Source organism: Mytilus edulis, chromosome 2 (genome assembly GCF_963676685.1).
Source record: "Mytilus edulis chromosome 2, xbMytEdul2.2, whole genome shotgun sequence".
Taxonomy (NCBI): Eukaryota; Metazoa; Mollusca; class Bivalvia; order Mytilida; family Mytilidae; genus Mytilus; species Mytilus edulis.
Window position 1 is genome coordinate 151,090 of NC_092345.1, and position 23,172 is coordinate 174,261.

Genomic DNA, 23,172 nt, shown 5'->3' on the forward strand with positions numbered 1-23,172 from the left:
TAACTACTCAGTTCTCTTTCAAGTTATATATTAATGTGAAGTTGTTGTGACTATACCATGTATACTGTTGTATACTATGTTACTGTATAACTACTCAGTTCTATTTCAAGTTATATATTTAATGTGAAGTTGTTGTGACTATATCATGTATACTGTTGTATACTATGTTACTGTATAACTACTCAGTTCTATTTCAAGTTATATATTTAATGTGAAGTTGTTGTAACTATACCATGTATACTGTTGTACACAACTTATATATATAACTTCATCATGTTCATAGTCACGATCCAGTACACTTCATCAACAAACATATGAGATAATTAGATTGATATGAACTATAATTTATTGATAATACGTTATAGATTTGTAATAAATACAAGAGTGCACACACTGAAATGTCTCGCCTTCTTTACTAACCATTGATATTATGTTGATAGTTCTAAGTATAAAGCGTTATTACAACTGTCACATAAACTTAACATTAAACAAGATAGTTAAACAAAGACCAATGAACCATGAAAATGAGGTCAAGGTCAGATGAACCATGCCAGGCAGACATGTACAGCTAACAATGCTTCCATACAACACATATAGTTGACCTTTTACTTATAGTTTAAGACAAATAGACCAAAACACAAAAACTTAACACTGTCCAATGAACCGTGCAATTGAGGTCATGGTCAAATAAAACCTGCGGGACTGACATATAGATCATAATATATTTCCATACACCAAATATAGTTGACCTTTTGCATATAATATTAGATAAAAAGATCAAACTTAAAAACTTAACTTTGACCACTGAACCATGAAAATGAGGTCAAGGTCAGATGACATCTGCCCGCTAGACATGTACACCTTACAATCATTCCATACAACAAATATAGTAGACCTATTGCATAAAGTATTAGAAAAACAGACCAAAACACAAAAACTTAACTATAACCACTGAACCATGAAAATGAGGTCAAGGTCAGATGACACCTGCCAGTTGGACATGTACACCTTCCAGTCCTTCCATACACCAAATATACTAGCCCTATTGCTTATAGTATCTGAGATATGGACTTGACCACCAAAACTTAACCTTGTTCACTGATCCATGAAATGAGGTCGAGGTCAAGTGAAAACTGTCTGACAGGCATGAGGACCTTGCAAGGTACGCACATACCAAATATAGTTATCCTATTACTTATAATAAGAGAGAATTCAACGTTACAAAAATTCTGAACTTTTTTTTCAAGTGGTCACTGAACCATGAAAATGAGGTCAAGGACATTGGACATGTGACTGACGGAAACTTCGTAACATGAGGCATCTATATACAAAATATGAAGCATCCAGGTCTTCCACCTTCTAAAATATATAGCTTTTAAGAAGTGAGCTAACACCGCCGCCGCCGCCGTAGCCGCCGCCGGATCACTATCCCTATGTCGAGCTTTCTGCAACAAAAGTTGCAGGCTCGACAATAAAAATCGTGCTTTAAGGACTACTGTGGATTCATTTATTTTCGTGGGTACCAATTTTCGTGTCTTAAGAAAAACTTGCATATTCATGGATATTTAATTTCGTGGTTTTGCTGAAGTCTGCATACAAACCTATAGAAAAATTATCATTCGTTGAATATTTAATTACGTGGTTTGACTGTCATGACTGTGCCAACGAAATCCATGAAAATTGGTATCCAACGAATAATAATGAATCCACAGTAACAGGTGACTACCAGATGAAGAGTAGTTTTCCTTTGCTTAATGTCTGTGTTTTTTTCCTGTGTATGTACTGATTTTATGTCATGGATGGATACCTCATATCCTTTGTTTTCTATCAGTTTAGATTAATATATGCATGAATTTGTTCAATTGTTTTAATAACATCAAATTACAAGAAAGTTGTTTCATACAGTACGCCCAGAGAGTATGTAATCGCGAACTCTAATCACCGATTTCCGAGTGTAGCGGTGTGACACCGCGAATCACGGATTATACTCCCAATTTCCTCCAAAGATTCTCTCCCAACACCGCGTGGCTGTTTATTGGTTCATTGCCCATCGGATGTACTGAAAATTAATGACGTGTGACAACATCATCGGATTAGCCAGATTTATTACCTTTGTACATTTAATCGATCTCGATTGCACCTGTGTGCTTTAAAATACGTTATTTAAATGTCCTTTCATTGTCAGATAAAAGTGTGACATTTTTTATTTAAAATAACATAATTATTCTTTTATGTATATGCCCATGTCATTGTCATATGACATACAACGTACAAACGTATAAAAATACGAATAAAACACTTATTTTGTATTTTCATTATAGTCCGATCAGGTCATAATTTTTGTTTTTTCAACAAAGACGATTTTACCACAATTAGAACCTTTTATGACCTACTCAATGAGCAATATTCGGTTCATTAATAGTTCAATATTATATAATTAATATCAACTGGCTTAAAACAAAATGATGTTTTTTACGGTAATATGTCCAATCTAAATTAAACCCAAGAGTTAATTTATCGGATCAACAAGTGAACTCTGTTACTTTCAATTTATTTTGAAATGTAAAATATTATGTTTCACTACCTCGGTAGATTACTGACTTGAAATATTTTAATTTAAAAAAGAAACTGTAAAGTGACAAATAGTTTTGTATGCAATGTGGCAGCCCTATATTCATAAATACTGAGATACATTCGCCGCCCAGACACAACACAATAATCACAACCTTAGAATATTTAATTATATGGAGAAAAAAAATCATGTGTTTTTTATCCGTTATGATTTGTTATTGATCTTTAATTACTTAAAATAAAATTGGATTGGCGCAATCCGTATTTTACTGCTCGTTAAAAGTCCTCGGCGAAATATAAAAAAAATATTTCAACAATTATAAAATAGAATATTTAAATGAAATTATATCGTGTTCTACAAGAAAGAAACATGTAAAAAAAAATGTGGATCGGATTTTTACGATCGGCAAATTTTCACAGAGCATCTCTACCAACGCCCATCAGGAACTGAACGACATGCATCCTGTTTTCATCTACCATTAATATATAGTGTTGACTATGGACGTATAAATAATGTCCGGTTTTATGTCCTCTGTTGACTGAGAAACGTAAAAATAAAAGGCTGATGTTGGTTAATTCAGAAAAGGAATACAATTTAGAATCCGGTTAATCAATTGTTAAAGTACCTTCTAGAGCCTCAATCTTAACGCACACAAATTTATGTCAATCATTACAAAGCAAGTTTAAACCTTGAATGAATTTTCCCACGGTTATCCAGAAAGGTCACCTGAGTTTACTGTTACATGATACTATTTCCCGCCAAATAAAAATCTCGTGGACAAAATTGATGTCACTATTTTTAGCATTCAATATTGTGAGCAAAGTCAAGTTCAAGTTCAACTACGCCCTGTTGATCACTGAGATGCGTATCGTCTTCCCACGGCAATTAATTGCTTTAAAAATATTTAAAGATCACTGTTCTAAATACAACACAAAAGTTTACATTCATTGTGAGTAAATGAATATTATGCAACGACGAGTTGAAGCAGCTATAGAAGTATTCCTGTTGTAGCCGAAATGTATTATTTATCCTAAAGTAATGCTAACAAATCGTGAAGAGAAAATGCCGTAGACTTATTAAGCATAAGGAATGGTTAAAAGTATTTTCTTTTTTTCTTGCATATATGCAAGTTTTAAGAAACGTAATTTTCTTTCTTTCTCACATTTAATTCCTTCAGCGTTATAAATTTCCGTTTATTTTCACGCAAGTATGTCTCTTTTCGTAAGTTATATAAATTACCGATAAAAAAAAAACAGAGGTCATAATCAAGTATAGATTTTTTTTATAAAACTTTAATGCAATTGAAAGCATTAACAACAACCTTTTGCTTTTTAAAACTTTTATTTTGTAATCGTAAAATGGAAATGGCGTAGACTTATTAGCATAACAGATAGTGAATAATATTTTCTTTTTTACTTGTATAAAAAACTTTGAGACGTGTCACTTTTCTTTAAACTACCCTAATTTATTCAGCGTTAGTCTCCGTTTATTGTTACACAATTATATCTCTTTTAGTAAATTAAATATGTATTTACTGATAAAAAACGAAAGTCAAAATCAAATATAGTTGTTTTTAAAAATTGATTTAAATGTACAGAGTAATTAAAAGAATTAACAACAACGTTTTGATTTTTATTTTAATCTTTCATTTGTTTCAAGCAATCAGATATAAACTGATAATCAATAGACAGGAAATACAATTGTTTAATTACATTAGAAATCTCGCACACCTTGACTGTCGCGTGCCGGCATAGATCAGAAAGATTAGGGCAATTAATTACCTGGTGTGACACCGTGTCACTCCAGACTGGGAGAGATGTCGCTAATACAATAAACAAAAGGTAACGGATTTACGCGTTAGTCGGAGGGAATACTCCCAAATTTCTCCGAGAATTTAGGGAGTGATGTCGGAGTTTCCTGGTGTCACACCAGGAAAAAACTCGGTGTATTGAGTTTGTGATGGCTTTCGCGAAAATTGTACTGTATGACTTTAACATGTTTACAGTTAAAGGTTGTCATGTGGATGTTAACACAATAGGCTCATTAAACTTACCAAGTAAGCAGAAATACCACTACTTCCACTCTTGTCCAGTGTAAAACCATACTGAAATAAATAGAATGGTTTCAAAATTTAATAAGAGAGTTCCGATATCCAAGGTAAACATGGTACAAGGGCAATACAGGTAACTAAAAAAATATCTTTTTTTTTGTTCTTTTAAACTTTTCATAAATATATATATCTAAAAAGAAATGAAGACTTCAGTGCAAACACAATGTGCTTTCTATATCATTAATACATGTAATACATGTATGGTATTTACCAGCATGTCTTTTTTATTAATAGCAACACCTTCAGGTACTTTGTAACGAAAGAAACTAATGCTGACTTCCAAAAATCCTTTCTTCAAAAAACCAAATGTACTCATCTGTATAATCTTCCTTTCATCATCCTGAAAAAAACATAACAAAATAAGTAAAGGGACATAACTTAACATATCCTGAAAAACATAAAACAAAGTAAGTAAAGGGACATAACTTAATACATCCTGATCATGCTGATAAAATATAGCAAAATAAGTAAAGGGACATAACTTAATATATCCTGAAAAACATAAAACAAAGTAAGTAAAGGGACATAACTTAATATATCCTGATCATGTTGATAAAATATAGCAAAATAAGTAAAGGGACATAACTTAATATATCCTGATAAAACATAAAACAAAATAATTAACATGAGTAAAGGGACATAACTTATTATATCCTGAAATAAATTGCTTCACTGAGCAAAAATGCTGAGCGCAACTGGATACGACCGCTGAGGTCCAGCCCTGAACAGTTGGGACAAAATTGAAGACAATACTCGTGCTTGATACACATGATACAGGTCTGAATTTGAATTTGAAACATAATAGGTTTCTAACACAGAATAACTGTTGTCAAAGAACTTAGAACATGTGGAATTGATACAGGTCTGAATTTGGGGTGTAATTAAATATTTTACACACAACATTGCACAATAGGTTTCTGACACAGAATATTACTGTAGTCAAATGAATTTAGAATTGGTTATATGGTTTGAATTTATATATTTTTTGCTTTTGACCAATACACCAGTCAAGGGTCTAACTTATTTAAGTTATCAGGGAAAAATAACATGCATGTGTTATTACAGAAACTTTCTACTCTATTTTCCTTAATCATGTTAATCTGTAATAACAGTTGAATATATCATAAATATTTTATCTTTAATGGGCACATGGGAATTCTTAAAACTTTGCGCAGAAGCTTAATATATTTTCTTGATACATTTGTAACTAATTTTCTAATTCCATTAAAACAATTTTGATCAACCAAATTACCATTGTAAATCAATGAGACAAGGCCTTTAAGGGAAAACTATGGGCGTCAAGTTGGTTACCTATTCCCTATTCCCTATTCGTTACCTATTCCCTATTCCCTATTCGTTGCCTATTCGTTACCTATTCCCTATTCCCTATTCGTTACCTATTCGTTACCTATTCCCTATTCCCTATTCGTTGCCTATTCGTTACCTATTCCCTATTCCCTATTCGTTACCTATTCGTTACCTATTCCCTATTCCCTATTCGTTACCTATTCGTTACTTATTTGATTTTTAATATCCTTCCCCCTTTTTAATTATGGCATGGAATAGTTTAATATGGCTGCCGTTACCATGGAAACGGCACAATTGTGAAAAAAATGAGTTTTTGGTTTTTGGTGAACTGTTTGGATATGCTTCAACTCAGAATCATCATATTTTAAAACAATGTAGGTGCCCACTATATACAGGTGTTGGATGATTTTGGCGATCATTGGAACTACTATGTTGCCATGGAAACTACACCAAGATTTTCAAAATTCTAAAAATGCTCAAAACTTCATGAAACTTCACAGTAATGATGAGCAACATTGGAGTTGGAATTTCCAAAATAGGTCTTGTTACCATGGAAACAATGCAAAAAGGTCAAAAATTTCAAAAATAAGAATTTTCCGCAAACTGGATGAAACTTTACAGGAATGGTAACTGGCATAGGCAGAGTTGGATTTTGAAGTTAGAATTTTCAAAATGGCCGCCGTAACCATGGAAACAGCAAAAATATCAAAAATTCAAAATGTTCAAACTTAATGAAACTTTGCAAAAATGTTACTAGACATCTGTAGATGCTCTCTTTGACTTTGGAATTGTCAAAATGGCTGCCGCTCACCTGGTAATAGGGGGAAGGGGTGCCTTCCGTTATTGCTAGCAATTACAAATCTAGTTGTTAATAGTCTTACATATGGTAATAGTTCTGAATTGGTTGAGGTAAAATGATCTTTTTATGACTTATTTATATGTGTTTGTGCTCAACCGATCCTTTTACTTCATGTTCGATAGCATTTGTTCCTTACTTGTTTTTTTATACGTTCTACCTTTTAACTGCTTTATGTCCGTATGTTTGAAGATGGATCTTGGTTCGACGGGATGAAATCACCGTGTTAGCGCTTGCTAAAAAACGAAGATGTGGTATGATTGCCAATGAGACAACACTCCACATTAGACCAAAATGACACAGAAATTATCAACTATAGTTCACTGTACGGCCTTCAACAATGAGCATAGCCCAAACCGTGTAGTCACCTATAAAAGGCCCAGACATGACAACCTCATACAATTCAAACAACAAAACTGACGGCCGTATTTCATATACAAAAAAATAAACGGAAATATGTAACACAAAAACAAACGATAACTACTTAATTTCAGGGTCTTGTCTAGGGACAGGCACATACTTACATAATGTGGTAGAGTTAAACATGTAAGCAGGGTGTACATCGTTTCGGAGCATGCTATTACCTTGTTTAATTCGTTCCATCACTCGCTTATAATTCGCTTATAATACGTGTATCTTACGTTGCACCTTTTAAAACATGATTTTCAATTGTTTTGTTGTCTCTGGTGGAAGATTTGGGCTCTTAGAGGTGATATAACTCTATAAGTGCATTTGTATCCGTTCCAGCGGTCGGATAATACCCTGTTAAATATTCGTTACTAATTCGCTTTTAAAAAGTTTGTTGTACGTTGCACCTTTTAGAAAAGGATTTCCAATTGTGTTCATATCTCTGGTGGTAATAATGTGTTCTTATAGATGAAATACCCCTATAAGCGCATATGTACTCGTTCCAGCGATCGGTTAATACCCTGTTACCTATTCGTTACCTATTCGTTACCTATTCACTTATAGTACGTTTGTTGTACGTTGCACCTTTTAGAAAAGGATTTTCAGTTAAATTCATATCTCTGGTGGTAACAATGTGTTCTTAGAGATGAAATGACCCCATTAGAGCGCATGTACCCGTTCCAGCGCTCGGTAAATAACCTGTTACCTATTCGTTACTTATTCGCTTTTAATGCGCGGGGTATACGGTGCACCTTTAAATAAATCGTGTTTTAATTGTGTTCATGTCTGGTGGTAACAATGTGTTCTTAGAGATGAAATGACCCCATTAGAGTGCATGTACCCGTTTCAGCGCTCGGTAAATAACCTGTTACCTATTCGTTACTTATTCGCTTTTAATGCGCGGGGTATACGGTGCACCTTTAAATAAATCGTTTTTTAATTTATTTAAGGTCTCTGGTGGTAAGAATGTGTTCTTAGAGATGAAATTACCCTATTAGCGCGCATGTACCCGTTCCAGCGCTCGGTTAATACCCTGTTACCTATTCGTTACATATTCGTTACCTATTCGCTTATAATACATTTTTTTTATACGTTGCACCTGTTAGAAAAGGATTTTCAATTATGTCCAGGTCTCAGACGGTAACAATGTGTTCTTAGAGATGAAATGACCCCATTAGAGCGCATGTACCCGTTCCAGCGCTCGGTAAATAACCTGTTACCTATTCGTTACCTATTCGCTTTTAATGCGCGGGGTATACGGTGCACCTTGAAATAAATCGTGTTTTAATTGTGTTCAGGTCTCTGGTGGTAAGAATGTGTTCTTAGAGATGAAATTACCCTTTTAGCGCGCATGTACCCGTTCCAGCGCTTGGTTAATACCCTGTTACCTATTCGTTACCTATTCGTTACCTATTCGCTTATAATACATTTTTTTATACGTTGCACCTGTTAGAAAAGGATTTTCAATTATGTCCAGGTCTCAGACGGTAACAATGTGTTCTTAGAGATGAAATGACCCCATTAGAGCGCATGTACCCGTTCCAGCGCTCGGTAAATAACCTGTTACCTATTCGTTACCTATTCGCTTTTAATGCGCGGGGTATACGGTGCACCTTGAAATAAATCGTGTTTTAATTGTGTTCAGGTCTCTGGTGGTAAGAATGTGTTCTTAGAGATGAAATTACCCTTTTAGCGCGCATGTACCCGTTCCAGTGCTCGGTTAATACCCTGTTACCTTTTCGTTACCTATTCGTTACCTATTCGCTTATAATACATTTTTTATACGTTTCACCTGTTAGAAAAGGATTGTCAATTACGTCCATGTCTCAGGTGGTAACAATGTGTTCTTAGAGATGAAATTACCCTATTAGCGCTCATGTACCCGTTCCAGTGCTCGGTAAATAATCTTGTTACCTATTCGCTTTTAATGCGCGGGGTATACGCTGCAACTTGAAATAAATCGTGTTTTAATTGTGTTCATGTCTGGTGGTAACAATGTGTTCTTAGAGATGAAATGACCCCATTTGAGCGCATGTACCCGTTCCAGCGCTCGGTAAATAACCTGTTATCTATTCGTTACTTATTCGCTTTTAATGCGCGGGGTATACGGTGCACCTTTAAATAAATCGTTTTTTAATTGTGTTCAGGTCTCTGGTGGTAAGAATGTGTTCTTAGAGATGAAATTACCCTATTAGCGCGCATGTACCCCTTCCAGCGCTCGGTTAATACCCTGTTACCTATTCGTTACATATTCGTTACCTATTCGCTTATAATACATTTTTTTTATACGTTGCACCTGTTAGAAAAGGATTTTCAATTATGTCCAGGTCTCAGACGGTAACAATGTGTTCTTAGAGATGAAATGACCCCATTAGAGCGCATGTACCCGTTCCAGCGCTCGGTAAATAACCTGTTACCTATTCGTTACCTATTCGCTTTTAATGCGCGGGGTATACGGTGCACCTTGAAATAAATCGTGTTTTAATTGTGTTCAGGTCTCTGGTGGTAAGAATGTGTTCTTAGAGATGAAATTACCCTTTTAGCGCGCATGTACCCGTTCCAGCGCTTGGTTAATACCCTGTTACATATTCGTTACCTATTCGTTACCTATTCGCTTATAATACATTTTTTTATACGTTGCACCTGTTAGAAAAGGATTTTCAATTATGTCCAGGTCTCAGACGGTAACAATGTGTTCTTAGAGATGAAATGACCCCATTAGAGCGCATGTACCCGTTCCAGCGCTCGGTAAATAACCTGTTACCTATTCGTTACCTATTCGCTTTTAATGCGCGGGGTATACGGTGCACCTTGAAATAAATCGTGTTTTAATTGTGTTCAGGTCTCTGGTGGTAAGAATGTGTTCTTAGAGATGAAATTACCCTTTTAGCGCGCATGTACCCGTTCCAGCGCTCGGTTAATACCCTGTTACCTATTCGTTACCTATTCGTTACCTATTCGCTTATAATACATTTTTTTATACGTTTCACCTGTTAGAAAAGGATTGTCAATTACGTCCATGTCTCAGGTGGTAACAATGTGTTCTTAGTGATGAAATTACCCTATTAGCGCTCATGTACCCGTTCCAGTGCTCGGTAAATAATCTTGTTACCTATTCGCTTTTAATGCGCGGGGTATACGCTGCAACTTGAAATAAATCGTGTTTTAATTGTGTTCATGTCTGGTGGTAACAATGTGTTCTTAGAGATGAAATGACCCCATTTGAGCGCATGTACCCGTTCCAGCGCTCGGTAAATAACCTGTTATCTATTCGTTACTTATTCGCTTTTAATGCGCGGGGTATACGGTGCACCTTTAAATAAATCGTTTTTTAATTGTGTTCAGGTCTCTGGTGGTAAGAATGTGTTCTTAGAGATGAAATTACCCTATTAGCGCGCATGTACCCCTTCCAGCGCTCGGTTAATACCCTGTTACCTATTCGTTACCTATTCGTTACCTATTCGCTTATAATACATTTTTTTATACGTTGCACCTGTTAGAAAAGGATTTTCAATTATGTCCAGGTCTCAGACGGTAACAATGTGTTCTTAGAGATGAAATGACCCCATTAGAGCGCATGTACCATTTCCAGCGCTCGGTAAATAACCTGTTACCTATTCGTTACCTATTCGCTTTTAATGCGCGGGGTATACGCTGCAACTTGAAATAAATCGTGTTTTAATTGTGTTCATGTCTGGTGGTAACAATGTGTTCTTAGAGATGAAATGACCCCATTAGAGCGCATGTACCCGTTTCAGCGCTCGGTAAATAACCTGTTACCTATTCGTTACTTATTCGCTTTTAATGCGCGGGGTATACGGTGCACCTTTAAATAAATCGTTTTTTAATTGTGTTCAGGTCTCTGGTGGTAAGAATGTGTTCTTAGAGATGAAATTACCCTATTAGCGCGCATGTACCCGTTCCAGCGCTCGGTTAATACCCTGTTACCTATTCGTTACCTATTCGCTTATAATACATTTTTTTATACGTTGCACCTGTTAGAAAAGGATTTTCAATTATGTCCAGGTCTCAGACGGTAACAATGTGTTCTTAGAGATAAAATGACCCCATTCGAGCGCATGTACCCGTTCAAGCGCTCGGTAAATAACCTGTTACCTATTCGTTACCTATTCGCTTTTAATGCGCGGGGTATACGGTGCACCTTGAAATAAATCGTTTTTTAATTGTGTTCAGGTCTCTGGTGGTAAGAATGTGTTCTTAGAGATGAAATGACCCTGTTAGCGCGCATGTACCCGTTCCAGCGCTCGGTTAATACCCTGTTACCTATTCGTTACCTATTCGCTTATAATACATTTTTTATACGTTTTACCTGTTAGAAAAGGATTTTCAATTATGTCCATGTCTCAGGTGGTAACAATGTGTTCTTAGAGATGAAATTACACTATTAGCGCTCATGTACCCGTTCCAGTGCTCGGTAAATAATCTTGTTACCTATTCGTTACCTATTCGCTTTTAATGCGCGGGGTATACGCTGCAACTTGAAATAAATCGTGTTTTAATTGTGTTCATGTCTGGTGGTAACAATGTGTTCTTAGAGATGAATGACCCCATTAGAGCGCATGTACCCGTTCCAGCGCTCGGAAAATAACCTGTTACCTATTCGTTACTTATTCGCTTTTAATGCGCGGGGTATACGGTGCACCTTTAAATAAATCGTTTTTTAATTGTGTTCAGGTCTCTGGTGGTAAGAATGTGTTCTTAGAGATGAAATTACCCTATTAGCGCGCATGTACCCGTTCCAGCGCTCGGTTAATACCCTGTTACCTATTCGTTACCTATTCGTTACCTATTCGCTTATAATACATTTTTTTATACGTTGCACCTGTTAGAAAAGGATTTTCAATTATGTCCAGGTCTCAGACGGTAACAATGTGTTCTTAGAGATGAAATGACCCCATTAGAGCGCATGTACCCGTTCCAGCGCTCGGTAAATAACCTGTTACCTATTCGTTACCTATTCGCTTTTAATGCGCGGGGTATACGGTGCACCTTGAAATAAATCGTGTTTTAATTGTGTTCAGGTCTCTGGTGGTAAGAATGTGTTCTTAGAGATGAAATTACCCTTTTAGCGCGCATGTACCCGTTCCAGCGCTTGGTTAATACCCTGTTACCTATTCGTTACCTATTCGTTACCTATTCGCTTATAATACATTTTTTTATACGTTGCACCTGTTAGAAAAGGATTTTCAATTATGTCCAGGTCTCAGACGGTAACAATGTGTTCTTAGAGATGAAATGACCCCATTAGAGCGCATGTACCCGTTCCAGCGCTCGGTAAATAACCTGTTACCTATTCGTTACCTATTCGCTTTTAATGCGCGGGGTATACGGTGCACCTTGAAATAAATCGTGTTTTAATTGTGTTCAGGTCTCTGGTGGTAAGAATGTGTTCTTAGAGATGAAATTACCCTTTTAGCGCGCATGTACCCGTTCCAGCGCTCGGTTAATACCCTGTTACCTATTCGTTACCTATTCGTTACCTATTCGCTTATAATACATTTTTTTATACGTTTCACCTGTTAGAAAAGGATTGTCAATTATGTCCATGTCTCAGGTGGTAACAATGTGTTCTTAGAGATGAAATTACCCTATTAGCGCTCATGTACCCGTTCCAGTGCTCGGTAAATAATCTTGTTACCTATTCGTTACCTATTCGCTTTTAATGCGCGGGGTATACGGTGCACCTTTAAATAAATCGTGTTTTAATTGTGTTCATGTCTGGTGGTCACAATGTGTTCTTAGAGATGAAATGACCCCATTAGAGTGCATGTACCCGTTTCAGCGCTCGGTAAATAACCTGTTACCTATTCGTTACTTATTCGCTTTTAATGCGCGGGGTATACGGTGCACCTTTAAATAAATCGTTTTTTAATTGTGTTCAGGTCTCTGGTGGTAAGAATGTGTTCTTAGAGATGAAATTACCCTATTAGCGCGCATGTACCCGTTCCAGCGCTCGGTTAATACCCTGTTACCTATTCGTTACCTATTCGTTACCTATTCGCTTATAATACATTTTTTTATACGTTGCACCTGTTAGAAAAGGATTTTCAATTATGTCCAGGTCTCAGACGGTAACAATGTGTTCTTAGAGATGAAATGACCCCATTAGAGCGCATGTACCCGTTCCAGCGCTCGGTAAATAACCTGTTACCTATTCGTTACTTATTCGCTTTTAATGCGCGGGGTATACGGTGCACCTTGAAAATAATCGTTTTTTAATTGTGTTCAGGTCTCTGGTGGTAAGAATGTGTTCTTAGAGATGAAATTACCCTATTAGCGCTCATATACCCGTTCCAGTGCTCGGTAAATAATCTTGTTACCTATTCGTTACCTATTCGCTTTTAATGCGCGGGGTATACGCTGCAACTTGAAATAAATCGTGTTTTAATTGTGTTCAGGTCTCTGGTGGTAAGAATGTGTTCTTAGAGATTAAATTACCCTTTTAGCGCGCATGTACCCGTTCCAGCGCTCGGTTAATACCCTGTTACCTATTCGTTACCTATTCGTTACCTATTCGCTTATAATACATTTTTTTATACGTTTCACCTGTTAGAAAAGGATTGTCAATTATGTCCATGTCTCAGGTGGTAACAATGTGTTCTTAGAGATGAAATTACCCTATTAGCGCTCATGTACCCGTTCCAGTGCTCGGTAAATAATCTTGTTACCTATTCGTTACCTATTCGCTTTTAATGCGCGGGGTATACGCTGCAACTTGAAATAAATCGTGTTTTAATTGTGTTCATGTCTGGTGGTAACAATGTGTTCTTAGAGATGAAATGACCCCATTTGAGCGCATGTACCCGTTCCAGCGCTCGGTAAATAACCTGTTATCTATTCGTTACTTATTCGCTTTTAATGCGCGGGGTATACGGTGCACCTTTAAATAAATCGTTTTTTAATTGTGTTCAGGTCTCTGGTGGTAAGAATGTGTTCTTAGAGATGAAATTACCCTATTAGCGCGCATGTACCCGTTCCAGCGCTCGGTTAATACCCTGTTACCTATTCGTTACCTATTCGTTACCTATTCGCTTATAATACATTTTTTTATACGTTGCACCTGTTAGAAAAGGATTTTCAATTATGTCCAGGTCTCAGACGGTAACAATGTGTTCTTAGAGATGAAATGACCCCATTAGAGCGCATATACTCGTTCCAGCGCTCGATAAATAACCTGTTACCTATTCGTTACCTATTCGCTTTTAATGCGCGGGGTATACGGTGCACCTTGAAATAAATCGTTTTTTAATTATGTTCAGGTCTCTGGTGGTAAGAATGTGTTCTTAGAGATGAAATTACCCTATTAGCGCGCATGAACCCGTTCCAGCGCTCGGTTAATACCCTGTTACCTATTCGTTACCTATTCGTTACCTATTCGCTTATAATACATTTTTTTATACGTTGCACCTGTTAGAAAAGGATTTTCAATTATGTCCAGGTCTCAGACGGTAACTATGTGTTCTTAGAGATGAAATGACTCCATTAGTGCGCATATACCCGTTCCAGCGCTCGGTAAATAACCTGTTACCTATTCGTTACCTATTCGCTTTTAATGCGCGGGGTATACGGTGCACCTTGAAATAAATCGTTTTTTTAATTATGTTCAGGTCTCTGGTGGTAAGAATGTGTTTTTAGAGATGAAATTACCCTTTTAGCGCGCATGAACCCGTTCCAGCGCTCGGTTAATACCCTGTTACCTATTCGTTACCTATTCGTTACCTATTCGCTTATAATACATTTTTTTATACGTTGCACCTGTTAGAAAAGGATTGTCAATTATGTCCATGTCTCAGGTGGTAACAATGTGTTCTTAGAGATGAAATGACCCCATTAGAGCGCATGTACCCGTTCCAGCGCTCGGTAAATAACCTGTTACCTATTCGTTACCTATTCGCTTTTAATACGCGGGGTATACGCTGCAACTTGAAATAAATCGTGTTTTAATTGTGTTCATGTCTGGTGGTAACAATGTGTTCTTAGAGATAAAATGACCCAATTTGAGCGCATGTACCCGTTCCAGCGCTCGGTAAATAACCTGTTACCTATTCGTTACCTATTCGCTTTTAATGCGCGGGGTATACGGTGCACCTTGAAATAAATCGTTTTTTAATTGTGTTCAGGTCTCTGGTGGTAAGAATGTGTTCTTAGAGATGAAATTACCCTATTAGCGCGCATGTACCCGTTCCAGCGCTCGGTTAATACCCTGTTACCTATTCGTTACCTATTCTTTACCTATTCACTTATAATACGTTTGTTGTACGTTGCACCTTTTAGAAAAGGATTTTCAATTATGTCCATGTCTCTGGTGGTAACAATGTGTTCTTAGAGATGAAATGACCCTATTAGCGCATATGTACCCGTTCCAGCGCTCGGTTAATACCCTGTTACCTATTCGTTACCTATTCGTTACTTATTCGCTTTATATACGTTTGTTGTACGTTGCACTTTTTAGAAAAAGATTTTTACTTGTTTTCATGTCTCTGGTGATAACAATGTGTAATTAAAGATGAAATGACCCTATTAGCGTGCTTGAACCCGTTCCAGCGCTCGGTTAATACCCTGTTACCTATTCGTTACCTATTCGTTACCTATTCACTTATAATACATTTGTTGTACGTTACCCCTTTTAGAAAAGGATTTTCACTTGTGTTCATGTCTCTGGTGGTAACAATGTGTAATTAGAGATGAAATGACCCTATTAGCGTGCATGTACCCGTTCCAGCGCTCGGTTAATACCCTGTTACCTATTCGTTACCTATTCGTTACCTATTCGTTACTTATTCGCTTTATATACGTTTGTTGTACGTTGCACTTTTTAGAAAAAGATTTTTACTTGTATTCATGTCTCTGGTGGTAACAATGTGTAATTAGAGATGAAATGACCCTGTTAGCGCTTATGTACCCGTTCCAGCGCTCGGTTATTACCCTGTTACCTATTCGTTACCTATTCACTTATAATACGTTTGTTGTACGTTGCACCTTTTAGAAAAAGATTTTTACTTGTGTTCATGTCTCTGGTGGTAACAATGTGTAATTAGAGATGAAATGACCCTATTAGCGTGCATGTACCCGTTCCAGCGCTCGGATAATACCCTCTTACTTATTCGTTCCTTATTCGCTTTTAATGCGCAGGGTAAGTATACGTTGCACCTTGAAATAAATCGTTTTTTAATTGTGTTCATGTCTTTGGTGGTAACAATGTAATCTTAGAGACGAAATGACCCTATTAGAGTGCATGTACCCGTTCCAGCGCTTGGTTAATCATGTAAACCAACTTAATTTTGCGAGCGATTTATTTTCGCGATTTTCGCGAAAAGAAAAATAACTCGAAAATAAATCGTCGCGAATATGTAAAACTTGGATCTTTCCTTATTAAACTTCATCAAGTAAATCAGAAAATCGCGAAATTAAATAGCCGCGAATTGGTCAAGAAAGGGTAAAACGCGAAAAAAAGTATTCGCGAAAATAAGTTAGTTTACAGTACCCTGTTACCTATTCGTTACCTATTCGTTACTTATTCGCTTTAAATACGTTTGTTGTACGTTGAAATCCTTTTCTAAAAGGTGCAACGCACAACAAACGTATTATAAGTGAATAGGTAACGAATAGGTAACGAATAGGTAACAGGGTATTAACCGAGCGCTGGAACGGGTACATGCGCGCTAATAGGGTCATTTCATCTCTAAGAACAAATTGTTACCACCAGAGACATGGACACAATTGAAAATCCTTTTCTAAAAGGTGCAACGTACAACAAACGTATTATAAGTGAATAGGTAACAGGGTAATAACCGAGCGTTGGAACGGGTACATGCACGCTAATAGGGTCATTTCATCTCTAATTACACATCGTTACCACCACAGATATGAACACAAGTGAAAATTCTTTTCTAAAAGGTGCAACGTACAACAAACGTATTTAGAGCGAATAAGTAACGAATATGTAACGAATAGGTAACAGGGTATTAACCGAGCGCTGGAACGGGTACATGCGCTCTAATGGGGTCATTCATCTCTAAGAACACATTGTTACCACCAGACATGAACACAATTAAAACACGATTTATTTCAAGTTGCAGCGTATACCCTGCGCATTAAAAGCGAATAGGTAACAAATAGGTAACAGGTTATTTACCGAGCGCTGGAACGGGTACATGCGCTCAAATGGGGTCATTTCATCTCTAAGAACACATTGTTACCACCAGACATGAACACAATTAAAACACGATTTATTTCAAGTTGCAGCGTATACCCCGCGTATTAAAAGCGAATAGGTAACGAATAGGTAACAGGTTATTTATCGAGCGCTGGAACGGGTACATGCGCTCTAATGGGGTCATTTCATCTCTAAGAACACATTGTTACCGTCTGAGACCTGGACATAATTGAAAATCCTTTTCTAACAGGTGCAACGTATAAAAAAATGTATTATAAGCGAATAGGTAACGAATAGGTAACAGGGTATTAACCGAGCGCTGGAACGGGTACATGCGCGCTAATAGGGTAATTTCATCTCTAAGAACACATTCTTACCACCAGAGACCTGAACACAATTAAAAAACGATTTATTTCAAGGTGCACCGTATACCCCGCGCATTAAAAGCGAATAGGTAACGAATAGGTAACAGGTTATTTACCGAGCGCTGGAACGGGTACATGCGCTCAAATTGGGTCATTTTATCTCTAAGAACACATTGTTACCACCAGACATGAACACAATTAAAACACGATTTATTTCAAGTTGCAGCGTATACCCCGCGTATTAAAAGCGAATAGGTAACGAATAGGTAACAGGTTATTTACCGAGCGCTGGAACGGGTACATGCGCTCTAATGGGGTCATTTCATCTCTAAGAACACATTGTTACCACCTGAGACATGGACATAATTGACAATCCTTTTCTAACAGGTGCAACGTATAAAAAAATGTATTATAAGCGAATAGGTAACGAATAGGTAACGAATAGGTAACAGGGTATTAACCGAGCGCTGGAACGGGTTCATGCGCGCTAAAAGGGTAATTTCATCTCTAAAAACACATTCTTACCACCAGAGACCTGAACATAATTAAAAAAACGATTTATTTCAAGGTGCACCGTATACCCCGCGCATTAAAAGCGAATAGGTAACGAATAGGTAACAGGTTATTTACCGAGCGCTGGAACGGGTATATGCGCACTAATGGAGTCATTTCATCTCTAAGAACACATAGTTACCGTCTGAGACCTGGACATAATTGAAAATCCTTTTCTAACAGGTGCAACGTATAAAAAAATGTATTATAAGCGAATAGGTAACGAATAGGTAACGAATAGGTAACAGGGTATTAACCGAGCGCTGGAACGGGTTCATGCGCGCTAATAGGGTAATTTCATCTCTAAGAACACATTCTTACCACCAGAGACCTGAACATAATTAAAAAACGATTTATTTCAAGGTGCACCGTATACCCCGCGCATTAAAAGCGAATAGGTAACGAATAGGTAACAGGTTATTTATCGAGCGCTGGAACGAGTATATGCGCTCTAATGGGGTCATTTCATCTCTAAGAACACATTGTTACCGTCTGAGACCTGGACATAATTGAAAATCCTTTTCTAACAGGTGCAACGTATAAAAAAATGTATTATAAGCGAATAGGTAACGAATAGGTAACGAATAGGTAACAGGGTATTAACCGAGCGCTGGAACGGGTACATGCGCGCTAATAGGGTAATTTCATCTCTAAGAACACATTCTTACCACCAGAGACCTGAACACAATTAAAAAACGATTTATTTAAAGGTGCACCGTATACCCCGCGCATTAAAAGCGAATAAGTAACGAATAGATAACAGGTTATTTACCGAGCGCTGGAACGGGTACATGCGCTCAAATGGGGTCATTTCATCTCTAAGAACACATTGTGACCACCAGACATGAACACAATTAAAACACGATTTATTTCAAGTTGCAGCGTATACCCCGCGCATTAAAAGCGAATAGGTAACGAATAGGTAACAAGATTATTTACCGAGCACTGGAACGGGTACATGAGCGCTAATAGGGTAATTTCATCTCTAAGAACACATTGTTACCACCTGAGACATGGACATAATTGACAATCCTTTTCTAACAGGTGAAACGTATAAAAAAATGTATTATAAGCGAATAGGTAACGAATAGGTAACGAATAGGTAACAGGGTATTAACCGAGCGCTGGAACGGGTACATGCGCGCTAAAAGGGTAATTTCATCTCTAAGAACACATTCTTACCACCAGAGACCTGAACACAATTAAAACACGATTTATTTCAAGTTGCAGCGTATACCCCGCGCATTAAAAGCGAATAGGTAACGAATTGGTAACAAGATTATTTACCGAGCACTGGAACGGGTATATGAGCGCTAATAGGGTAATTTCATCTCTAAGAACACATTCTTACCACCAGAGACCTGAACACAATTAAAAAACGATTATTTTCAAGGTGCACCGTATACCCCGCGCATTAAAAGCGAATAAGTAACGAATAGGTAACAGGTTATTTACCGAGCGCTGGAACGGGTACATGCGCTCTAATGGGGTCATTTCATCTCTAAGAACACATTGTTACCGTCTGAGACCTGGACATAATTGAAAATCCTTTTCTAACAGGTGCAACGTATAAAAAAATGTATTATAAGCGAATAGGTAACGAATAGGTAACGAATAGGTAACAGGGTATTAACCGAGCGCTGGAACGGGTACATGCGCGCTAATAGGGTAATTTCATCTCTAAGAACACATTCTTACCACCAGAGACCTGAACACAATTAAAAAACGATTTATTTAAAGGTGCACCGTATACCCCGCGCATTAAAAGCGAATAAGTAACGAATAGGTAACAGGTTATTTACCGAGCGCTGAAACGGGTACATGCACTCTAATGGGGTCATTTCATCTCTAAGAACACATTGTGACCACCAGACATGAACACAATTAAAACACGATTTATTTAAAGGTGCACCGTATACCCCGCGCATTAAAAGCGAATAGGTAACGAATAGGTAACAAGATTATTTACCGAGCACTGGAACGGGTACATGAGCGCTAATAGGGTAATTTCATCTCTAAGAACACATTGTTACCACCTGAGACATGGACATAATTGACAATCCTTTTCTAACAGGTGAAACGTATAAAAAAATGTATTATAAGCGAATAGGTAACGAATAGGTAACGAATAGGTAACAGGGTATTAACCGAGCGCTGGAACGGGTACATGCGCGCTAAAAGGGTAATTTCATCTCTAAGAACACATTCTTATCACCAGAGACCTGAACACAATTAAAACACGATTTATTTCAAGGTGCACCGTATACCCCGCGCATTAAAAGCGAATAGGTAACGAATAGGTAACAGGTTATTTACCGAGCGCTGGAACGGGTACATGCGCTCTAATGGGGTCATTTCATCTCTAAGAACACATTGTTACCGTCTGAGACCTGGACATAATTGAAAATCCTTTTCTAACAGGTGCAACGTATAAAAAAATGTATTATAAGCGAATAGGTAACGAATAGGTAACAGGGTATTAACCAAGCGCTGGAACGGGTACATGCGCGCTAAAAGGGTAATTTCATCTCTAAGAACACATTCTTACCACCAGAGACCTGAACACAATTAAAACACGATTTATTTCAAGGTGCACCGTATACCCCGCGCATTAAAAGCGAATAGGTAACGAATAGGTAACAGGTTATTTACCGAGCGCTGGAACGGGTACATGCGCTCTAATGGGGTCATTCATCTCTAAGAACACATTGTTACCACCAGACATGAACACAATTAAAACACGATTTATTTCAAGTTGCAGCGTATACCCCGCGCATTAAAAGCGAATAGGTAACGAATAGGTAACAAGATTATTTACCGAGCACTGGAACGGGTACATGAGCGCTAATAGGGTAATTTCATCTCTAAGAACACATTGTTACCACCTGAGACATGGATATAATTGAAAATCCTTTTCTAACAGGTAAAACGTATAAAAAATGTATTATAAGCGAATAGGTAACGAATAGGTAACAGGGTATTAACCGAGCGCTGGAACGGGTACATGCGCGCTAAAAGGGTAATTTCATCTCTAAGAACACATTCTTACCACAAAAAAACCTGAACACAATTAAAACACGATTTATTTCAAGGTGCACCGTATACCCCGCGCATTAAAAGCGAATAGGTAACGAATAGGTAACAGGTTATTTACCGAGCGCTGGAACGGGTACATGCGCTCTAATGGGGTCATTCATCTCTAAGAACACATTGTTACCACCAGACATGAACACAATTAAAACACGATTTATTTCAAGTTGCAGCGTATACCCCGCGCATTAAAAGCGAATAGGTAACGAATAGGTAACAAGATTATTTACCGAGCACTGGAACGGGTACATGAGCGCTAATAGGGTAATTTCATCTCTAAGAACACATTGTTACCACCTGAGACATGGACATAATTGAAAATCCTTTTCTAACAGGTAAAACGTATAAAAAATGTATTATAAGCGAATAGGTAACGAATAGGTAACAGGGTATTAACCGAGCGCTGGAACGGGTACATGCGCGCTAACAGGGTCATTTCATCTCTAAGAACACATTCTTACCACCAGAGACCTGAACACAATTAAAAAACGATTTATTTCAAGGTGCACCGTATACCCCGCGCATTAAAAGCGAATAAGTAACGAATAGGTAACAGGTTATTTACCGAGCGCTGAAACGGGTACATGCACTCTAATGGGGTCATTTCATCTCTAAGAACACATTGTTACCACCAGACATGAACACAATTAAAACACGATTTATTTAAAGGTGCACCGTATACCCCGCGCATTAAAAGCGAATAAGTAACGAATAGGTAACAGGTTATTTACCGAGCGCTGGAACGGGTACATGCGCTCTAATGGGGTCATTTCATCTCTAAGAACACATTGTTACCACCAGAGATATGAATTTAATTGAAAATCCTTTTCTAAAAGGTGCAACGTACAACAAACGTACTATAAGTGAATAGGTAACGAATAGGTAACGAATAGGTAACAGGGTATTAACCGATCGCTGGAACGAGTACATATGCGCTTATAGGGGTATTTCATCTATAAGAACACATTATTACCACCAGAGATATGAACACAATTGGAAATCCTTTTCTAAAAGGTGCAACGTACAACAAACTTTTTAAAAGCGAATTAGTAACGAATATTTAACAGGGTATTATCCGACCGCTGGAACGGATACAAATGCACTTATAGAGTTATATCACCTCTAAGAGCCCAAATCTTCCACCAGAGACAACAAAACAATTGAAAATCATGTTTTAAAAGGTGCAACGTAAGATACACGTATTATAAGCGAATTATAAGCGAGTGATGGAACGAATTAAACAAGGTAATAGCATGCTCCGAAACGATGTACACCCTGCTTACATGTTTATCTCTACCACATTATGTAAGTATGTGCCTGTCCCTAGACAAGAGCCTGAAATTAAGTAGTTATCGTTTGTTTTTGTGTTACATATTTCCGTTTATTTTTTTGTATATGAAATACGGCCGTCAGTTTTGTTGTTTGAATTGTATGAGGTTGTCATGTCTGGGCCTTTTATAGGTGACTACACGGTTTGGGCTATGCTCATTGTTGAAGGCCGTACAGTGAACTATAGTTGATAATTTCTGTGTCATTTTGGTCTAATGTGGAGTGTTGTCTCATTGGCAATCATACCACATCTTCGTTTTTTAGCAAGCGCTAACACGGTGATTTCATCCCGTCGAACCAAGATCCATCTTCAAACATACGGACATAAAGCAGTTAAAAGGTAGAACGTATAAAAAAACAAGTAAGGAACAAATGCTATCGAACATGAAGTAAAAGGATCGGTTG

At 37.5% G+C, this 23,172-nt stretch overlaps 1 protein-coding gene across 1 annotated transcript in view; it reads right to left on the reverse strand.

The window, feature by feature from the left end:
* LOC139511176 (protein GPR107-like) overlaps positions 1–23,172 on the reverse strand; it is a 70,717-nt gene that overhangs the window by 39,848 nt on the left and 7,697 nt on the right. Inside the window, exons 2-3 of the mRNA XM_071297756.1 lie at positions 4,894–5,022; positions 4,626–4,676 (exon numbers count right to left, since the gene is read on the reverse strand). Coding sequence (XP_071153857.1) covers positions 4,626–4,676; positions 4,894–5,022 — 180 coding nt within the window. The remainder of the gene's footprint in view (positions 1–4,625; positions 4,677–4,893; positions 5,023–23,172) is intronic.